Genomic DNA, 14,937 nt, shown 5'->3' on the forward strand with positions numbered 1-14,937 from the left:
CTAGAGATCTCTTCAAGAAAATTAGATTTACCAACGGAACATTTCATGCAAAGATGGGCTCAATAAAGCAGAGGTGTAGGGAGCCCAAAATACAAATACTAGTTAAAAGTAGCATTGAGAAGCAGGTTGACCCTTAGATTCCTCTCTCTAACCCCACACAACCAAGTGACTGCTTGGCAGTTAACTCTCTGAAGAGGTTGTACCAGAGATTGGGCTCAGGGAGATCAGACATAACTGAGGATGAGGGTATCAGTGAAAACAGGGTTACATGAAATTCTACTTACTGAATGGTGAGACTCTACCAGCCACCTTCCCCTTCCCTAAACCCCACTAACAGCTAGACTTTTATACTAGATAAAATAGTAGAGGACCCCTCTCCAGAGAAATTGACTAGACAAACACAGAAAGAAAAAACCCAGACAACCACAATTAAAAGACCCTTAATGAAACAATGCTCCAACCAGTTACCTGACAGTAAATTTCCTACTCAATAAGATCCACCACACCAATGAATGAGTATTGTGGCCTTAAAGAGTATTTATTCTCACTCTTAAGTATGAATAGACATCCAAAGATCAAGAGATAGTTAAGGAAAACCTGTGTTAGTGAAGAAAGATTGAAACAGGAAAAAAGGAAGGAAGGAAAGAAGGGAAGGAGGGAAGAAAGGAAACAGTTGTAAACATAACCTGGTATGCAGCTGATATTGGTCACAGCCACTATGGAAGATAATATTCAGGTTCCTTAAGAAACTAAAACTAGAGCTACCATATGACCCAGCAATCCCACTCCTGGGCATATATCAGAGAAAAACCTGGTCTGAAAGGATATATCCAACATTCATTGCAGCACTGTATACATGGATGCAACCAAAATGTCCACTGACAGATGAATGGGTAAAGAAGATGTGGTACATACATACAGTGGAATGTTACTCAGCCGTTAAAAAGAATGGAACAATGGCATTTGCAGCAACGTGGATAAACTTGGAGATTATCATACTAAGTAAGCCAGGCAGAGAAAGACAAATATGACATGATAACACTTATATGTGGAATCTTTTTAAAATGACACAAATGAACTTATTTACAGAACAGAAACAGACTCACAAACTTAGAGAATGAGCTTATGGTTTCTGGGGGGAGGAACAGGGGAAAGGAATAGTTAGGTAATTTGGGATGGACATGTACACGCTGCTACATTTTAAACAGATAACCAACAAGGACCTACTGTATAGCACATAGAACTCTGTTCAATGTTATGTGGCAGCCTGGATGGGAGGGGAGTTTGGAGGAGAATGAATATGTGTGTATGTATGGGTGAGTGCCTTTGCTGTTCACCTGAAACTATCACAACATTTTTGTTAATCGGCTATACCCCACTACAAAATAAAAAGTTTAAAATAGTAACCAACAAGGACTTACAGGGAACTCTGCTCAGTACTCTGTAATATCCTAAATGGGTAAATAATATGAAAAAGAATAGATATATGTATAGGGATAACTAAACCACTCTGTGTATACTTGTAACTAACACAACATTGTTAAGCAACTATACTCCAATATAAAACACATTTTAAAAAAAAAGGTTAGGGAAGGAAGTATCTGATTACAAACCAGACTCCAATCAGAACACGATCAGCACATCTCCTACCCAACCACTGCTGCAGCTCCAATATTTAGAACGAGTTCTTTCCCTCTTCCTGAGAGGAAAAGAAAGATTGCTCGTCACCATCCCAGGGAGAAGTGAAGCCTCCTGATGCTGTAGTAGAAAGAAACCTGTGAAGTAATGAGAAGCAAGGTCCTATATCTTGTTCTCTGGGACAGTCCTCCACTCAGCAAACTGTGAGATCTTCCACTTTGGTACTGAAGCCCCCACTGCAGCAAATCAGTGAGAAACACGTTTTTCCATCTAAGCAGTGAGCGACCAGATCCCTACCTCAGCTGCTAAGAGGAGTCTCTGTCTCAGCAGCAAGAAGGAATCTGACCTGTCACTGATATTCCAAACATACCTTTGGGAATGTTTGTGCTGTGAATTAGAGACCTTTTATCATATGTAGCCTGTGGCACATAAAGAATTTATAACCTAAAATGCACAGTAACATATCTCCTAAATACATTCATACACATGACTGCATGTACATGTACACATGTATGCGTGCGCACACACACACACACAGATTGTAAAGAATTACAGCAGTGATTTACTGTGGACATCTGTGGATAATAAGATTACTGGTAACATTTTCTTTATACTTTTCTAACTCTTCCAGATTCTCTGCAATGAGAATTTCTTTCAATTTAAAAAATGTTGCATTTTAAAACCCAACATAAAATTACTATATTATACACCTGTAGCATATGATATTGTATAGAAGCTGCACTTCAATTTTAAAAAACAAACCACAAAATAATATAATAGTAGGCATGACTAATGTTTATAGTCAAGTTGATACCACTTAAGGGTTTGTCAGAGATCAAAATTGCTAGGTGTTTTTCTAGACAAGACTGGGAAGTCTTGGAGCAGAGGAAGGAAGCCAGAGCCCAGGGACTGCATATATAAAGTAATCAAATGGTCTGTGGAAAATGTCAGTAGATATTCTATAAATGTCACATAAATGATATTAAATGACTATATAACTTAAACATATTCAGCATATATAACTTGCAAATTGACTTCTTTTTCTTTCTGTCCAACAGTCAGGCACTTTTTAACCATCTCTAAATTATCTTATTTCCTAGCTATTTCCGAAGAAAATTCCAGGAAACCACCTCAGGAATGGTGTGGAGCCCCGATACTACAGGTTATGGAAAAAGGAGATTTAAGCCAGACATATGCACACCTCCAAGCTCAAGCACAGCTGCTTTCGCTAATGCTGCTCGGATTGCAATAATGAAAGAAAAGGATTTATTTAAATTTCTTGACGAGCTCAAGAGTAAGAGTCATTTGTCCTCTCCCCACCATTGTAGAAGATGTGTGTGTATATTACTGGTCAGAAATAAATACTAGATGCCAAGTGCTTTAAGAGTAGGGCCACAGCGTATTCTGAGTGACTGGTCTGTCACACAGATATCATTTGAAACAAATGTGCATTTTACCTGAATCCCTAGACACCTGGATGCAGCTGAAAGTCTGTGGATGGGTGGGGTGGTGGGAGCAGGAGAATGAAGAAGGGGTGGCAGGGCCACTGAGGAGATGAATAGGCAAAGGGCAAATTAGGCATCACAGTTATGTCTTCTACTGGAATTTCTTCTTACATTTTTTTGTTTTTATATTTTCAGAATGCAATCCTCCTTCAGATAGCCCATATTCAAAAATACCCATCTTTCCACTGTTTCCTAATGTGGATGGAGTGGTAATGGGAAAGCCATTCAAAGACATACAGAAATTAGAAATGCTGAAGAGAAAGGAACCTCTGAATTTCTTTGAGAACTATTTTTTCCATAAAAAAGACTGGAAAACACAGGTGAGATTTGTATTATGTCATATCAGTTCAATATTTAGGTTTTTTAAGTTCTAACTTAACAGAACTAGTAATGTGCTTATTAATGACAAATATTTTCAGTCATGATATTTCAAACCAGACGCCATAGCCATGTTCCTAAATTTAAAATCCAGGTGTAAAAGGCTTCCCTCATAGCTCAGTGGTAAAGAATCCACCTGCCAATGCAGAAGACACTTGTTTGATCCCTGGGTCAAGAAGATCCCCTGTAAAAGGAAATGGCAACCCATTCCAGTATTCTTGCCTGGGAAATCCCATGGACAGTGAAGCCTGGCAGGCTATAGACTATGGGATCACAAGAGTTGGACATGACTTAGCAACTAAACAACAACAATAAATATTTCATTTAATTTAAACAAATCATTAAAATTGCTGAAAAATGTATAGTACTATAATTCTAATCTAGTCTATTATAACATCTAATCTAATGTACTATAAATGTTGATTAGAAACCAAGGAATGAAACTTTCAAGTTTCAGGGACTTCCCTAGCAGTCCAGTGGTTAAGACAACATGCTTCTGCTGCAAAGGTCATGGGTTCAATCCCTGGTTGGGGAACTAAGATTCTGCATGTTGTGTGGCACAGTTAAAAAATAAAAAATAATTTTAAAATTCTACATGGCAAAAAAGTCACATTTGCAACTCATACATCAGAGAGCTTCAAAGTGATTAGAAAAAACTAACCTATATAAAAATGAGCAAAAGATATGAGCAGACAGTTCTCAGAAACATAAAAAGGTACTCAGTCTCACTCTTCATAAAAGATCCAAATTAAAACTACCCTGAGACGTTATCTTTCCATGTTTGATTGCCCAAGACCAAAAAGCTGGAAAACACATGGGACATAAGACATAAGAGAGGTAAAAGAGAAAAGCATACACATTTTATTAAATTTTACATATACCTGGGAAAATGAAAACCCAAAGAAGCAACTAGAATTAAATATTTATATACTGAAATAAAAAAAGAAGTACTGGTTTGGAGAGCATCAGACAATAAGAAATAAAATACTACACCATGCTAACATGGAAGATGAGGAGGGTGGTGCTCAGAATGAAAGCTAAGTTCTTTTTATTGTTTGGGGAGAGGCTTATGATATTGATTAAATCTATAATTTGTTGCATTAATTGTAAATACTAAAAACATGAAGATAATCAGTAAAAACTAAAATGAATATTGCCAAACCATAGAGGAATAAAAAAATAAGAAAAAAAAAAGAGAACATGGGAAAATAGAAAGTACGAAACAAAATAGGCAGAAAAATCCAAATATATCAGTATCACAAGAAACGACTAAAGACACCAGTTTAAAAAAAAATAATAAGGGGAAGGGAGGGAGGAAGGAAGAAAGAATTATTTTCAAGTTTAAAAGAAAGGGTGCTGATTTTTTTTTAAGTAGTTTTAAGATATATATCTTTTTACCTAAATTATGACCCAGAAACTTGAAAATAAAGGGACAGAAGAAGATATATCAGGCAAATACAAATCAAAATAAGCTGTTATCCATATATTGGAGGGGGGAGAGAAAATTTAAGCAAAACATAAAGATAAAGATGCTATTTAATGGTTTTTAATAATCAGGAGAATCTTCAAAATAAAACAGACACAAATTCACAGATAAAGAAAACAAACTGTTTACCAGGAGGGAGAAGGATGAGGACAGGAGCAAAATAGGTAAAGGAGATTAAGAGGTACAAATCACTCTAGATATAAAACAAGTTACAAGGATGTAGTGTACAATACAGGGAGTATAGCTAATACTTTATGATAACTTTGTATGGGATATAATCTATTAAATGTTGAATTACTGTTTGTTCATTTGAAACTAATATAGAAAGTCAACTATACTTCAATTTAAAAAAAATTTTGATCATCAGGAAGATAAAACTATTCTGAATCTGTATGTACGTAACAAATTGACAGATAAGGTGATATTTAACAGAATAATAAGGATTAGCTTTAGACTTTTTAGGTATTATACATGGTAAAAATAAATATTAAATGAATAAGCAAGTCCATAATCACAGTGGAAGATTTTTGTCATGCCTCTTCAGAAACTGATAATGCAAAGGAGCAGCAGGGAGGGGGATCAAATCCTCTTATAAAAATTTAACTGTTTTTGTAACAGGAAGATAAACATGAAACTATAGCTTGATGGAGAAATGGAGTCTATAAGTATCTGTTTCAGGATGTAAGAGATGAGCACTTTTATAGCCAGGAGGAAGAACCCTTAGAACTCTGGTTCTCAATCTTGGTTGCACAACAGAGCCCCCAGGGAGAGCTTTTACAGTCCTGCTGTCCTGGCCTCAACTCTGTCTAGTTAAATCAAATCTCTGGGAATGGGGCCTTGGCCTCAGGATTTTTTAAAGTTCCACTCTGCAGCCAAAGCTGAAAACCACTGCTTAAAGAGAAACTGAAGATGTTTGAAGATGTAGAAGAGAGGCAAGACTGGCTAGGCCCAGTGCAAAATGAAAATGTAGGTCCCCTTGTCCAAAAATAGTTAAAAATTTAAAAATAGCAACGTAAAACATTAAACCAAACTCAGGGCCCTTCTAAATACAAGGCCCTGTGTAATTACACAAGTCATACACCCATGAAACCAGCGCTGGAAAGAAGTAAATTGAAGGGAGGTGAATAAATAATGATATACAAAGAGACCTTGAAAATTAGGAAAAACTCTCACATATGAGAGGGAAGGAGGAAAAAATGAGTTAAAGGATGGAGAAATCCTAAGGTGGAAAGAAGAGCAAAAAGAATTCATGTTAGATAGATGTGAAGAGACAAGATCATTAGCTAAGGGAGTTTAAAGGTTTGGTTTTCCAGCAGCCGCTATGAGAGCTGTAAGATCTGCAAATGAAGAAAAGTAATGTCAAGCAGTACTGAGAACCTGGATGAGCCTGGGTCATACACATTTTCAAAGAAAGCAATCTGCATATTTATATGATTTCCATCAACACTGTTCAGCAGTCCAGGAACAGGGAAAAACAGATGGCTGGTTCCCTGTGAGAATTTTGGAAGTAGTCCAGGTTGTGCTTTGTGGAGGGCACAGTCATTTTCAATGCTTTGCAAGTTTGAGTGAGGATGAAGTTGGTGCCTCTCTACTCCCTACATCCATCCCAAACATAAACCATCCTCTGGTCTATACTTGTCTTGTGACTAGGCTTCACTATTAAGAGAGTTTGCTCGATGCCATTTATACATGGCACTATACCAGGTGCCCTGAAGCAACTGACAAGTGGTGTAGAAATAATCTTATAAATCATATACACACCCTTTCATAATACAGTATATTTCTGTGTATTTTGTCTTTGTTATGCAATTCAACTTAAATATGTTACTCACCTTCTTTTTTAAATGTTCATAAAGGCAGCAAATATAAAACCTGTTGACCCTACCTCAGGCTACTCAACTGATATCCTCACCATTGATCAAATACTCAAGAGAAAGCAGAACTGGACAGTGGCTGATGCAGCGGCTATTAAACCACACGTGAGTATTCACTGTTGAATGCCTTCCCAGAAACCATGGACAAAAACGTTTTCCACTTCATTACTACAACCATAGAACTTCCCTGGTGGCTCAGCGGTAAAGAATCTGCCTGCAGTACAGGAGACACAGGAGACCCCAGTTTTATCCTTGGCTCATGAAGATTCCCCTGGAGGAGGAGATGGCAGCCCTCTCCAGTATTCTTGCCTAGAAAGTCTCATGGACACAGGGGCCTGGCAGAGGGCGTGGACCCATGGGCATGGGGTTGCAAGGCATTGGAAATGGCCGAGCACATACACACTACAACCATAAAACCAAGATTTTTTTTTTTCTGTTCTCTGTCCTTAAGACCAGATCATTTCTCCTTTGGAGTTGTACCCAGCATCATTTCTGGGGCATTCATTTGTTTCATGCTGGAGACAGCAACTAGTTAAGGTAGTAAACCAGCAGTCACGGTGAGGGTTGTACTCAGGGAGGGAATTGTGATGAGTGACTGAATCTTTATTATGGCAGCTAACAGAATAATAGTAATAGTAGTTTAATTACGCTTCCTAGGTACCAGGCAGTGTGCTCTGTAAGCACTCTACAAGTACTTTATAGGTACTAATTCATTTACTTACCACAACAAACCTTTGAGTTAGGCACTGTTACTCCTTGTCATTTTTATGCACAGAGAGGTTACATGGTTTGCCCAAAGGCACACAGCTAGAAAGTAATAGAACCAGAATTATAAGCATGGGTACCTTGGATTCTGAAGAATCCACACTTTAACCACAACTCTGTGCTGGGTGTCTGCTTTCGTGCCCTCACTTCTTAGCAACTTTTGTCTCCCAGAAAGAAACTGTGGTGTATTTATTTTATGCCAGCTCCCTTCTGCATTTGACGCTAATGATCAAGCTCTCCAAGACACATTCTACTTCCTGAGCCTTTACAATGGGGCTTCCCTGGTGGCTGAGATGGTAAAGAATTGGGAGAAGGAAATGGCTACCCATTCCTAGTATTCTTGCCTGGAGAGTTCCATGGACAGAAGCTTCTTGGGCTACAATCCAAGAGGTTGCAAAGAGTCAGACACAACTCAGCAACTAACACTTTCACTTTCTTAGCCTTTACAATGCATCTTCAATTCTATGTGTCTCTCTGTATCTTTCCTCTCTTCTTTTTCCTGAGGTTCACCCTTTTTTTCTATAGTTGAAGTACAGTTGATTTGCAGTGTTTGAGGTATACACCAAAGTGATTCAGTTATACATACACAAATAAATATATCCTTTTTCAGATTCTTTTTTATTATAGGTTATTATAAGATATTGATTATACTTCCCTGTGCTATAAAATAGGTCCTTGTTTTTTATCTATTTTATATATAGTGGTGTATATCTGTTAATCCCAAATTCCTAATTTACCCCTCCCCCCTTTCCCCCTTCAAACTTTGGTAACCATAAGTTTGTTTCCTATGTCTGTAAGCCTATTCCTATTTTGTAAGTAAGTTAATCCATATCATCTTTTCGTGTATCACATGTAAGTGATACCATATGTTTGTCTTTCTCTGTCTGACTTACTTCACTCAGTATGGTACTCTCCAGATCCACCCATGTTGCTGGAAATGCCCTTATTTCATTCTTTTCTATGGCTGAGTAGTATTCCACTGTATATATATAAACTCACATCTTCTTTATCCATTCATCTGTCAGTGGACATTTAAGTTCCTTAAGTCTTGATATTTCCTAGTTTTCTAGTCTCATCTTACTGCTCTTCTTATTAAACACATTCACTTGTTCAGTAAATATTTATCCAGTGTTAACAAGGTTCTGAGATTAGGAGATACCACAGAATAAAAAACACCGTTCCTACCCTCAATCTTCCTACACTCTGATTCGCCTTGTTTCAGCTGCTACCTATACACCTGATCAGTCTTAACTGTCACTGGCCTAGACGTCTTTCCAGTACTGCCTCATCTCACTGATTACCTGCTGAGCATATTTACCCTGCTGTCTCACAGCATATCCAGCTGGACACATCCAAAACCAAACTCATCATCTTACACATCAAACTGGCTCTTCCTCGAGGATTCCATACTATCATCTCCCTAGGCACTGAGACTTGAAAGCCAAGAGCCAACCTTCAGTTCAGTTCAGTTGCTCAGTCATGTCTGACTCTTTGCAACCCCATGAACCACAGCATGCCAGGTCTCCCTGTCCATCACCAACTGCCAGAGTCTACCCAAACCCGTGTCCATTGAGTTGGTGATTCCATCCAGCCATCTCATCCTCTGTCGTCCCCTTCTCCTCCTGCCCTCAATCTTTCCCAGCATCAGGGTCTTTTCAAATGAGTCAGCTCTTCTCATCAGGTGGCCAAAGTATTGGAGTTTCAGGTTCAACATCAGTCCTTCCAGTGAACACCCAGGACTGATTTCCTTTAGGATGGACTGGTTGGATCTCCTTGCAGTCCAAGGGACTCTCAAGAGTCTTCTCCAACACCACAGTTCAAAAGCATCACGTCTTTCTTTATGATCTAACTCTCATATCCATACATGACCACTAGAAAAACCACAGCCTTGACTAGATGGACCTTTGTAGACAAAGTAACATCTCTGCTTTTTTAATATGCTGTCTAGGTTGCTCATAACTTTCCTTCCAAGGAGTAAGCATCTTTTAATTTCGTGGCTGCAATCACCATCTGCAGTGATTTGGGAGACCCCAAAAATAAAGTCAGCCACTGTTTCCACTGTTTCCCCATCTATTTGCCATGTAGTGAGGGGACCAGATGCCATGATCTTCGTTTTCTGAATGTTGAGCTTTAAGCCAACTTTTTCACTCTCCTCTTTCACTTTCAGCAAGAGGCTTTTTAGCTCCTCTTCACTTTCTGCCATAAGGGTGGTGTCATCTGCATATCTGAGGTTATTGATATTTTTCCTGGGAATCTTGATTCCAGCTTGTGCTTCATCTAGCCCAGCATTTCTCATGATGTACTCTGCATATAAGTTAAATAAGCAGGGTGACAATATACAGCCTTGACATACTCCTTTTCCTATTTGGAACCAGTCTGTTGTTCCATGTCCAGTTCTAACTGTTGCTTCCTGACCTGCATACAGGCTTCTCAAGAGGCAGGTCAGGTGGTGTGGTATGTTCCCATCTCTTACAGAATTTTCCACAGTTTATTGTGATCCACACAGTCAAGGGCTTTGGCATAGTCAATAAAGCAGAAATAGATGTTTTTTCTGGAACTCTCTTGCTTTTTCGATGATCCAGCAGATATTGGCAATTTGATCTCTGGTTCCTCTGCCATTTCTAAAATCAGCTTGAACATCTGGAAGTTCATGGTTCCATATTACTGAAGCCTGGCTTGGGGAATTTTGAGCATTACTTTATTAGCATGTGAGATGAGTACAATTGTGTGGTAGTTTGAGCATTCTTTGGCATTGCCTTTCTTTGGGATTGGAATAAAAACTGACCTTTTCCAGTCCTGTGGCCACTGCTGAGTCTTCCAAATTTGCTGGCATATTGAGTGCAGCACTTTCACAGCGTCATCTTTTAGGACTTGAAATAGTTCAACTGGAATTCCATCATCTCCACTAGCTTTGTTCGTAGTGATGCTTCCTAAGGCCCACTTAACTTCACATTCCAGGATGTCTGGCTCTAGATGAGTGATCACACCATCGTGATTATCTGGGTTGTGAAGATTTTTTTTTGTACAGTTCTTCTGTGTACCACCTCTTCTTAATATCTTCTGCTTCTATTAGGTTCATTTCTGTCCTTTATTGAGCCCATTTTTGCATGAAATGTTCCCTTGGTAAATCTAATTTTCTCGAAGAGATCTCTAGTCTTTCCCATTCTATTGTTTTCCTCTATTTCTTTGCATTGATCGGTGAGGAAGGCTTTCTTATCTGTCCTTGCTATTCTTTGGAACTCTGCATTCAGATGCTTATATCTTTCCTTTTCTCCTTTGCTTTTCACTTCTCTTCTTTTCACGGCTATTTGTAAGGCCTCCTCAGACAGCCATTTTGCTTTTTGACATTTCCTTTTCTTGGGGATGGTCTTGATCCCTGTCTCCTGTACAATGTCACGAACCTCCATCCATAGTTCATCAGGCACTCTGTCTATCAGATCTAGTCCCTTAAATCGATTTCTCACTTCCACTGTGTAGTCATAAGGGATTTGACTTACGTCATACCTGAATGGTGTAGTGGTATTCCCCACTTTCTTCAGTTGAAGTCTGAATTTGGCAACCATCCTTAAGTTATGTTCTTCCTCACTCCCCACATATACTAATCACCAAATCTGGCTACTCCCATTTTCCCAAAGATTTTTCAAATCTGTCCCATTCATTCCATTGTATTGCTATTGCCTAAACTGAAGCCCTCGTTAGGCTTTACCTGGACAACAACTTCCAACCTGCTATCCCTTCCTCACAGCTCCACCTGTTCTCCACACAGCTGCTATGGAGAATGGGTCCTAAGAAGATCCAACCTGTCACTGTCCTGCTTAAGAAATAAATGCTTCCCTATCGGCAATGGCAGCGTATTTCAACTGTATTTTCTGCTCCACACAACTGAGGGTCTCACTGCACTTCCCACAGAAAAGTGTCTCGCTACAGCATGACTTTCCCTGACGAAAGGGGTCTCCCCAACCTCACTGAGAACAAGTCTTAGGCCTTGATTACGGCAACAACACCTGACTTGCCTTTCCTCAAAGTTAACTCTTTAGTGATACCCTAGGGCCTGGACTCCCCTACCAGCTCTGGGATGAATTGCCTTGGAGCATTTGTTATGCTGTCTCCTCTCCCTGGAATACTTTCCCATGGCCACCTAATCCTTAGATTTAATCAAATCCTTGTGGACCTCCGGGCTTCCCTGGTGGCTCAGACAGTAAAGAATCAGCCTGCCATGCTGGAGACCTGGGTTCGATCCCTGGGTTGGGGAGATCTCCTAGAGAAGGAACAGCTACCCACTCTAGTATTCTGGCCTGGAGAATTCCATGGACAGAGGAGCCTGGAGGGCTACAGTCCATGGGGTCTCAAAGAGTCAAACACAACTGACCTGTTTTCATTTCATTTTTCTTGTGGACCTCCTTAGCGCAGCATCTTCTGCCTTCCTGCCGTAGGCTGGACAGAGTGCCATCCTTGGCACTTGTGTTGTTCTAAGAGCCCATCTCCATCCCACATTTCCTCCTTGTTTTAGTCTACCATGTTTTTAAATTCTTATAAAATTTCTTAATATCTCACTACTCCTAAGTAATACATTTTCATTGTCCATCAACTCCTAACTCATGTGTCCTCAAGAGGCACTACCTAATATATAAATTCAGTGACATTCAAGTAACTTGAAAAAATAACCTTTGGGGTATCTAGAATTGTGGTCCAGAAACCAAAGATATTTTGCGGTAACTACTATAAACTACTGCTCTCTCACTGCAGGTAAAGAGAGCTACAGAAACCTATAACTTGGGAATTGCCCTTGAGCACCGGAAACAAATGCTAAACCTCTGGCGGAAGATTCGGGGAGATTTGATTGGAATAGAGAGTAAAAATGAGTCCTTTTATGACACCTTTTCTACTTATACATGGTCCTGGAATGTCTGCCAAGAATTACTTTCCCCTAAGGACCTAAAGTTATACGATGCCCACGTGAACAGGAATGCCTTCCACAATTCTGTATTCTCGTCCTCTTCAGATATCAGTGAATGTGACACAGACACAGGAAGAAAAAGAAAACGGAAAGGCTTCAAGGGCTTTCGACAATGAAACTATGTTTTCTAAACAGCTCATCACAAACTACTTTTTCATAGATATCAAAATTATTCTTGCTTTCGTCTAATACATCCTCAGCAGCTGGAAACATTGACATCTTTTGAATTCTGACCAGTAAAAAAGTTTAAGTCATAGTATGGTTTCCCTTTCCTAATTCTTAACTGGTAAATAGATGCCTTGGGGAGAAGGCAATGGCACCCCACTCCAGCACTCTTGCCTGGAAAATCCCATGGACAGAGGAGCCTGGTAGGCTGCAGTCCGTGGGGTCGTGAAGAGTCAGACACGACTGAGCGACTTCACTTTCACTTTTTACTTTCATGCATTGGAGAAGGAAATGGCAACCCACTCCAGTGTTCTTGCCTGGAGAATCCCGGGGACGGGGGGAGCCTGGTGGGCTGCCGTCTATGAGATCGCACAGAGTCGGACACAAATGAAGTGACTTAGCAGCAGCAGCCCCAGCAGCAGATGCCTTGGGGTGATTTCTCTAGCAACCAGCTGCACTCTGCTGCCCCCACCTGGGGCACCTCAAAGCTGCCTGGGCCTCAGCAGGAAGGATAAAAGCAAAGATGGTACTTAACACAGGGCTGCTCTCTGACCTCCTAACAGCCCTCTCAACAATAAGTATCTGAGTTTATGTGACTTAGTGGCATTCTTTTTATTTTTTTATGGTTTGTGAAAGAGGCCAGAAGCAACAGAAGAGAATGACCTTTCAGTTTCAGGGAACAATTTTGCCGTCCCCCAGGGAACCTTGATTAGATATGGGTTTTCCTAAGGATTCTAATCCTGATCCCTTGGATTACTCTGAAAAACAACTGATCTCACACCCTCTTTCTTGGTGAGGGGTTGCAATTTTTTATTGTGGAAAAATATAAACACCATAACATTTATTATTTTAACATATTTAAGTGTATATAATCCATTACCTTTTCTCTTTTCTAAAAAAAGGAAAATACATGTTCCACACTGATGGAGACAGTGGCTTATAATGTAAAATTATAACATGCCAGGAACAAGTAACGAAGATAGTGAAGGCTCCCAAAACTGTTCAATGAAATAAGCCTGAAGTAATTTTGTGTTACCTTGAATATTCAAAACTGTCTAAAAATATTTGCCATTCTTTATAATTTTTATGATTGGGACAAAAATAAATAACATTTTCTATCCATAAAACAAAATTCACAGTTTGACAAGAGTTTTTTGGGGTTTTTTTGCTATGGCTATGTAAATATAACAAGAAAACCTAAGAGATTTCATTTGGATGCCAAAATATTAGAATTCCTGGGATATTTCCTTGGGTCAATGGGCTAACAGGACAGAATATTTTTAAATAGATCTGTCCTGGAAAATCTAGGATAGCTTCTATTAAAATTATTCTTAACAGAAAAACATTCTATTAAATTATCACACACTGTTGACAACGGCATAAGTTGGCCTCTCTCTGATGGAATGCAATATAGCAACAGGTACTCAGCCAGTTCACTAGTTATTTCCTGAGTTGCATACTGTGTGCTGGATCCTGTTCTTGGACCTAGATGTGTAACCGTGAGCAGACAGATAAAATGCTCTGACCAAAGACTGAGGGCAGGAGAAGGGGGTGACAGAGGATGAGATGGTTAGATAGCATCACCAATCAATGGATGTGAGTCTGATCAACTCCAGGAGATAGCAAAGGACAGGAAAGCCTGGCATGCTGCAGTCCATGGGGTCACAAAGAGTCAGACATGACTTAGTAACTAAACAACACAGAGCTTCGTAACAGAGCTAATTTTAACCATTGACTCAGCACTTCCACTTCTAGAAATTAATCCTAAAGAAATAATAATGAATGTACAAAATGATTTAGTTATAAGGATTTTTCTTATGGTGAATTTTTAGTAGTAAGAAACAAAGTAGCCTAATTGTCTGATACATCATGGTATAACTATCCAAAACAACACCAGGGTCATTAAAATGATGTTGTAAAAGATACTTCAAATAAAAGAATAATATTCACAACTGCAAAGCTCCTAAAAGGAATGAAAGAACTTTATGGAGTTGTTCTAAAACTTAATTATGTTTGAACCCAGGTCTCCAGCATTGTAGGCAGACTCTACCGTGTTAGCCACCAGGGAAGCCCCTAACTATGATGGTGTTGCACAAATACATAGTTTTATGAAAACTCATCAACCTGTACATTTTAAATGGATGAATTTAATTGCATGTCAACTTTACC

At 39.3% G+C, this 14,937-nt stretch overlaps 1 protein-coding gene across 1 annotated transcript in view; it reads left to right on the plus strand.

Annotated features, from left to right (window-relative positions):
• EFCAB3 (EF-hand calcium binding domain 3) overlaps positions 1-12,719 on the plus strand; it is a 29,269-nt gene extending 16,550 nt beyond the window's left edge. Inside the window, exons 6-9 of the mRNA XM_052658779.1 lie at positions 2,739-2,932; positions 3,279-3,463; positions 6,864-6,986; positions 12,393-12,719. Coding sequence (XP_052514739.1) covers positions 2,739-2,932; positions 3,279-3,463; positions 6,864-6,986; positions 12,393-12,719 — 829 coding nt within the window. The remainder of the gene's footprint in view (positions 1-2,738; positions 2,933-3,278; positions 3,464-6,863; positions 6,987-12,392) is intronic.
• The last annotated feature ends 2,218 nt before the right edge of the window (positions 12,720-14,937 follow it).

This window comes from Budorcas taxicolor, chromosome 19, assembly GCF_023091745.1.
Source record: "Budorcas taxicolor isolate Tak-1 chromosome 19, Takin1.1, whole genome shotgun sequence".
NCBI classification, from domain to species: Eukaryota; Metazoa; Chordata; class Mammalia; order Artiodactyla; family Bovidae; genus Budorcas; species Budorcas taxicolor.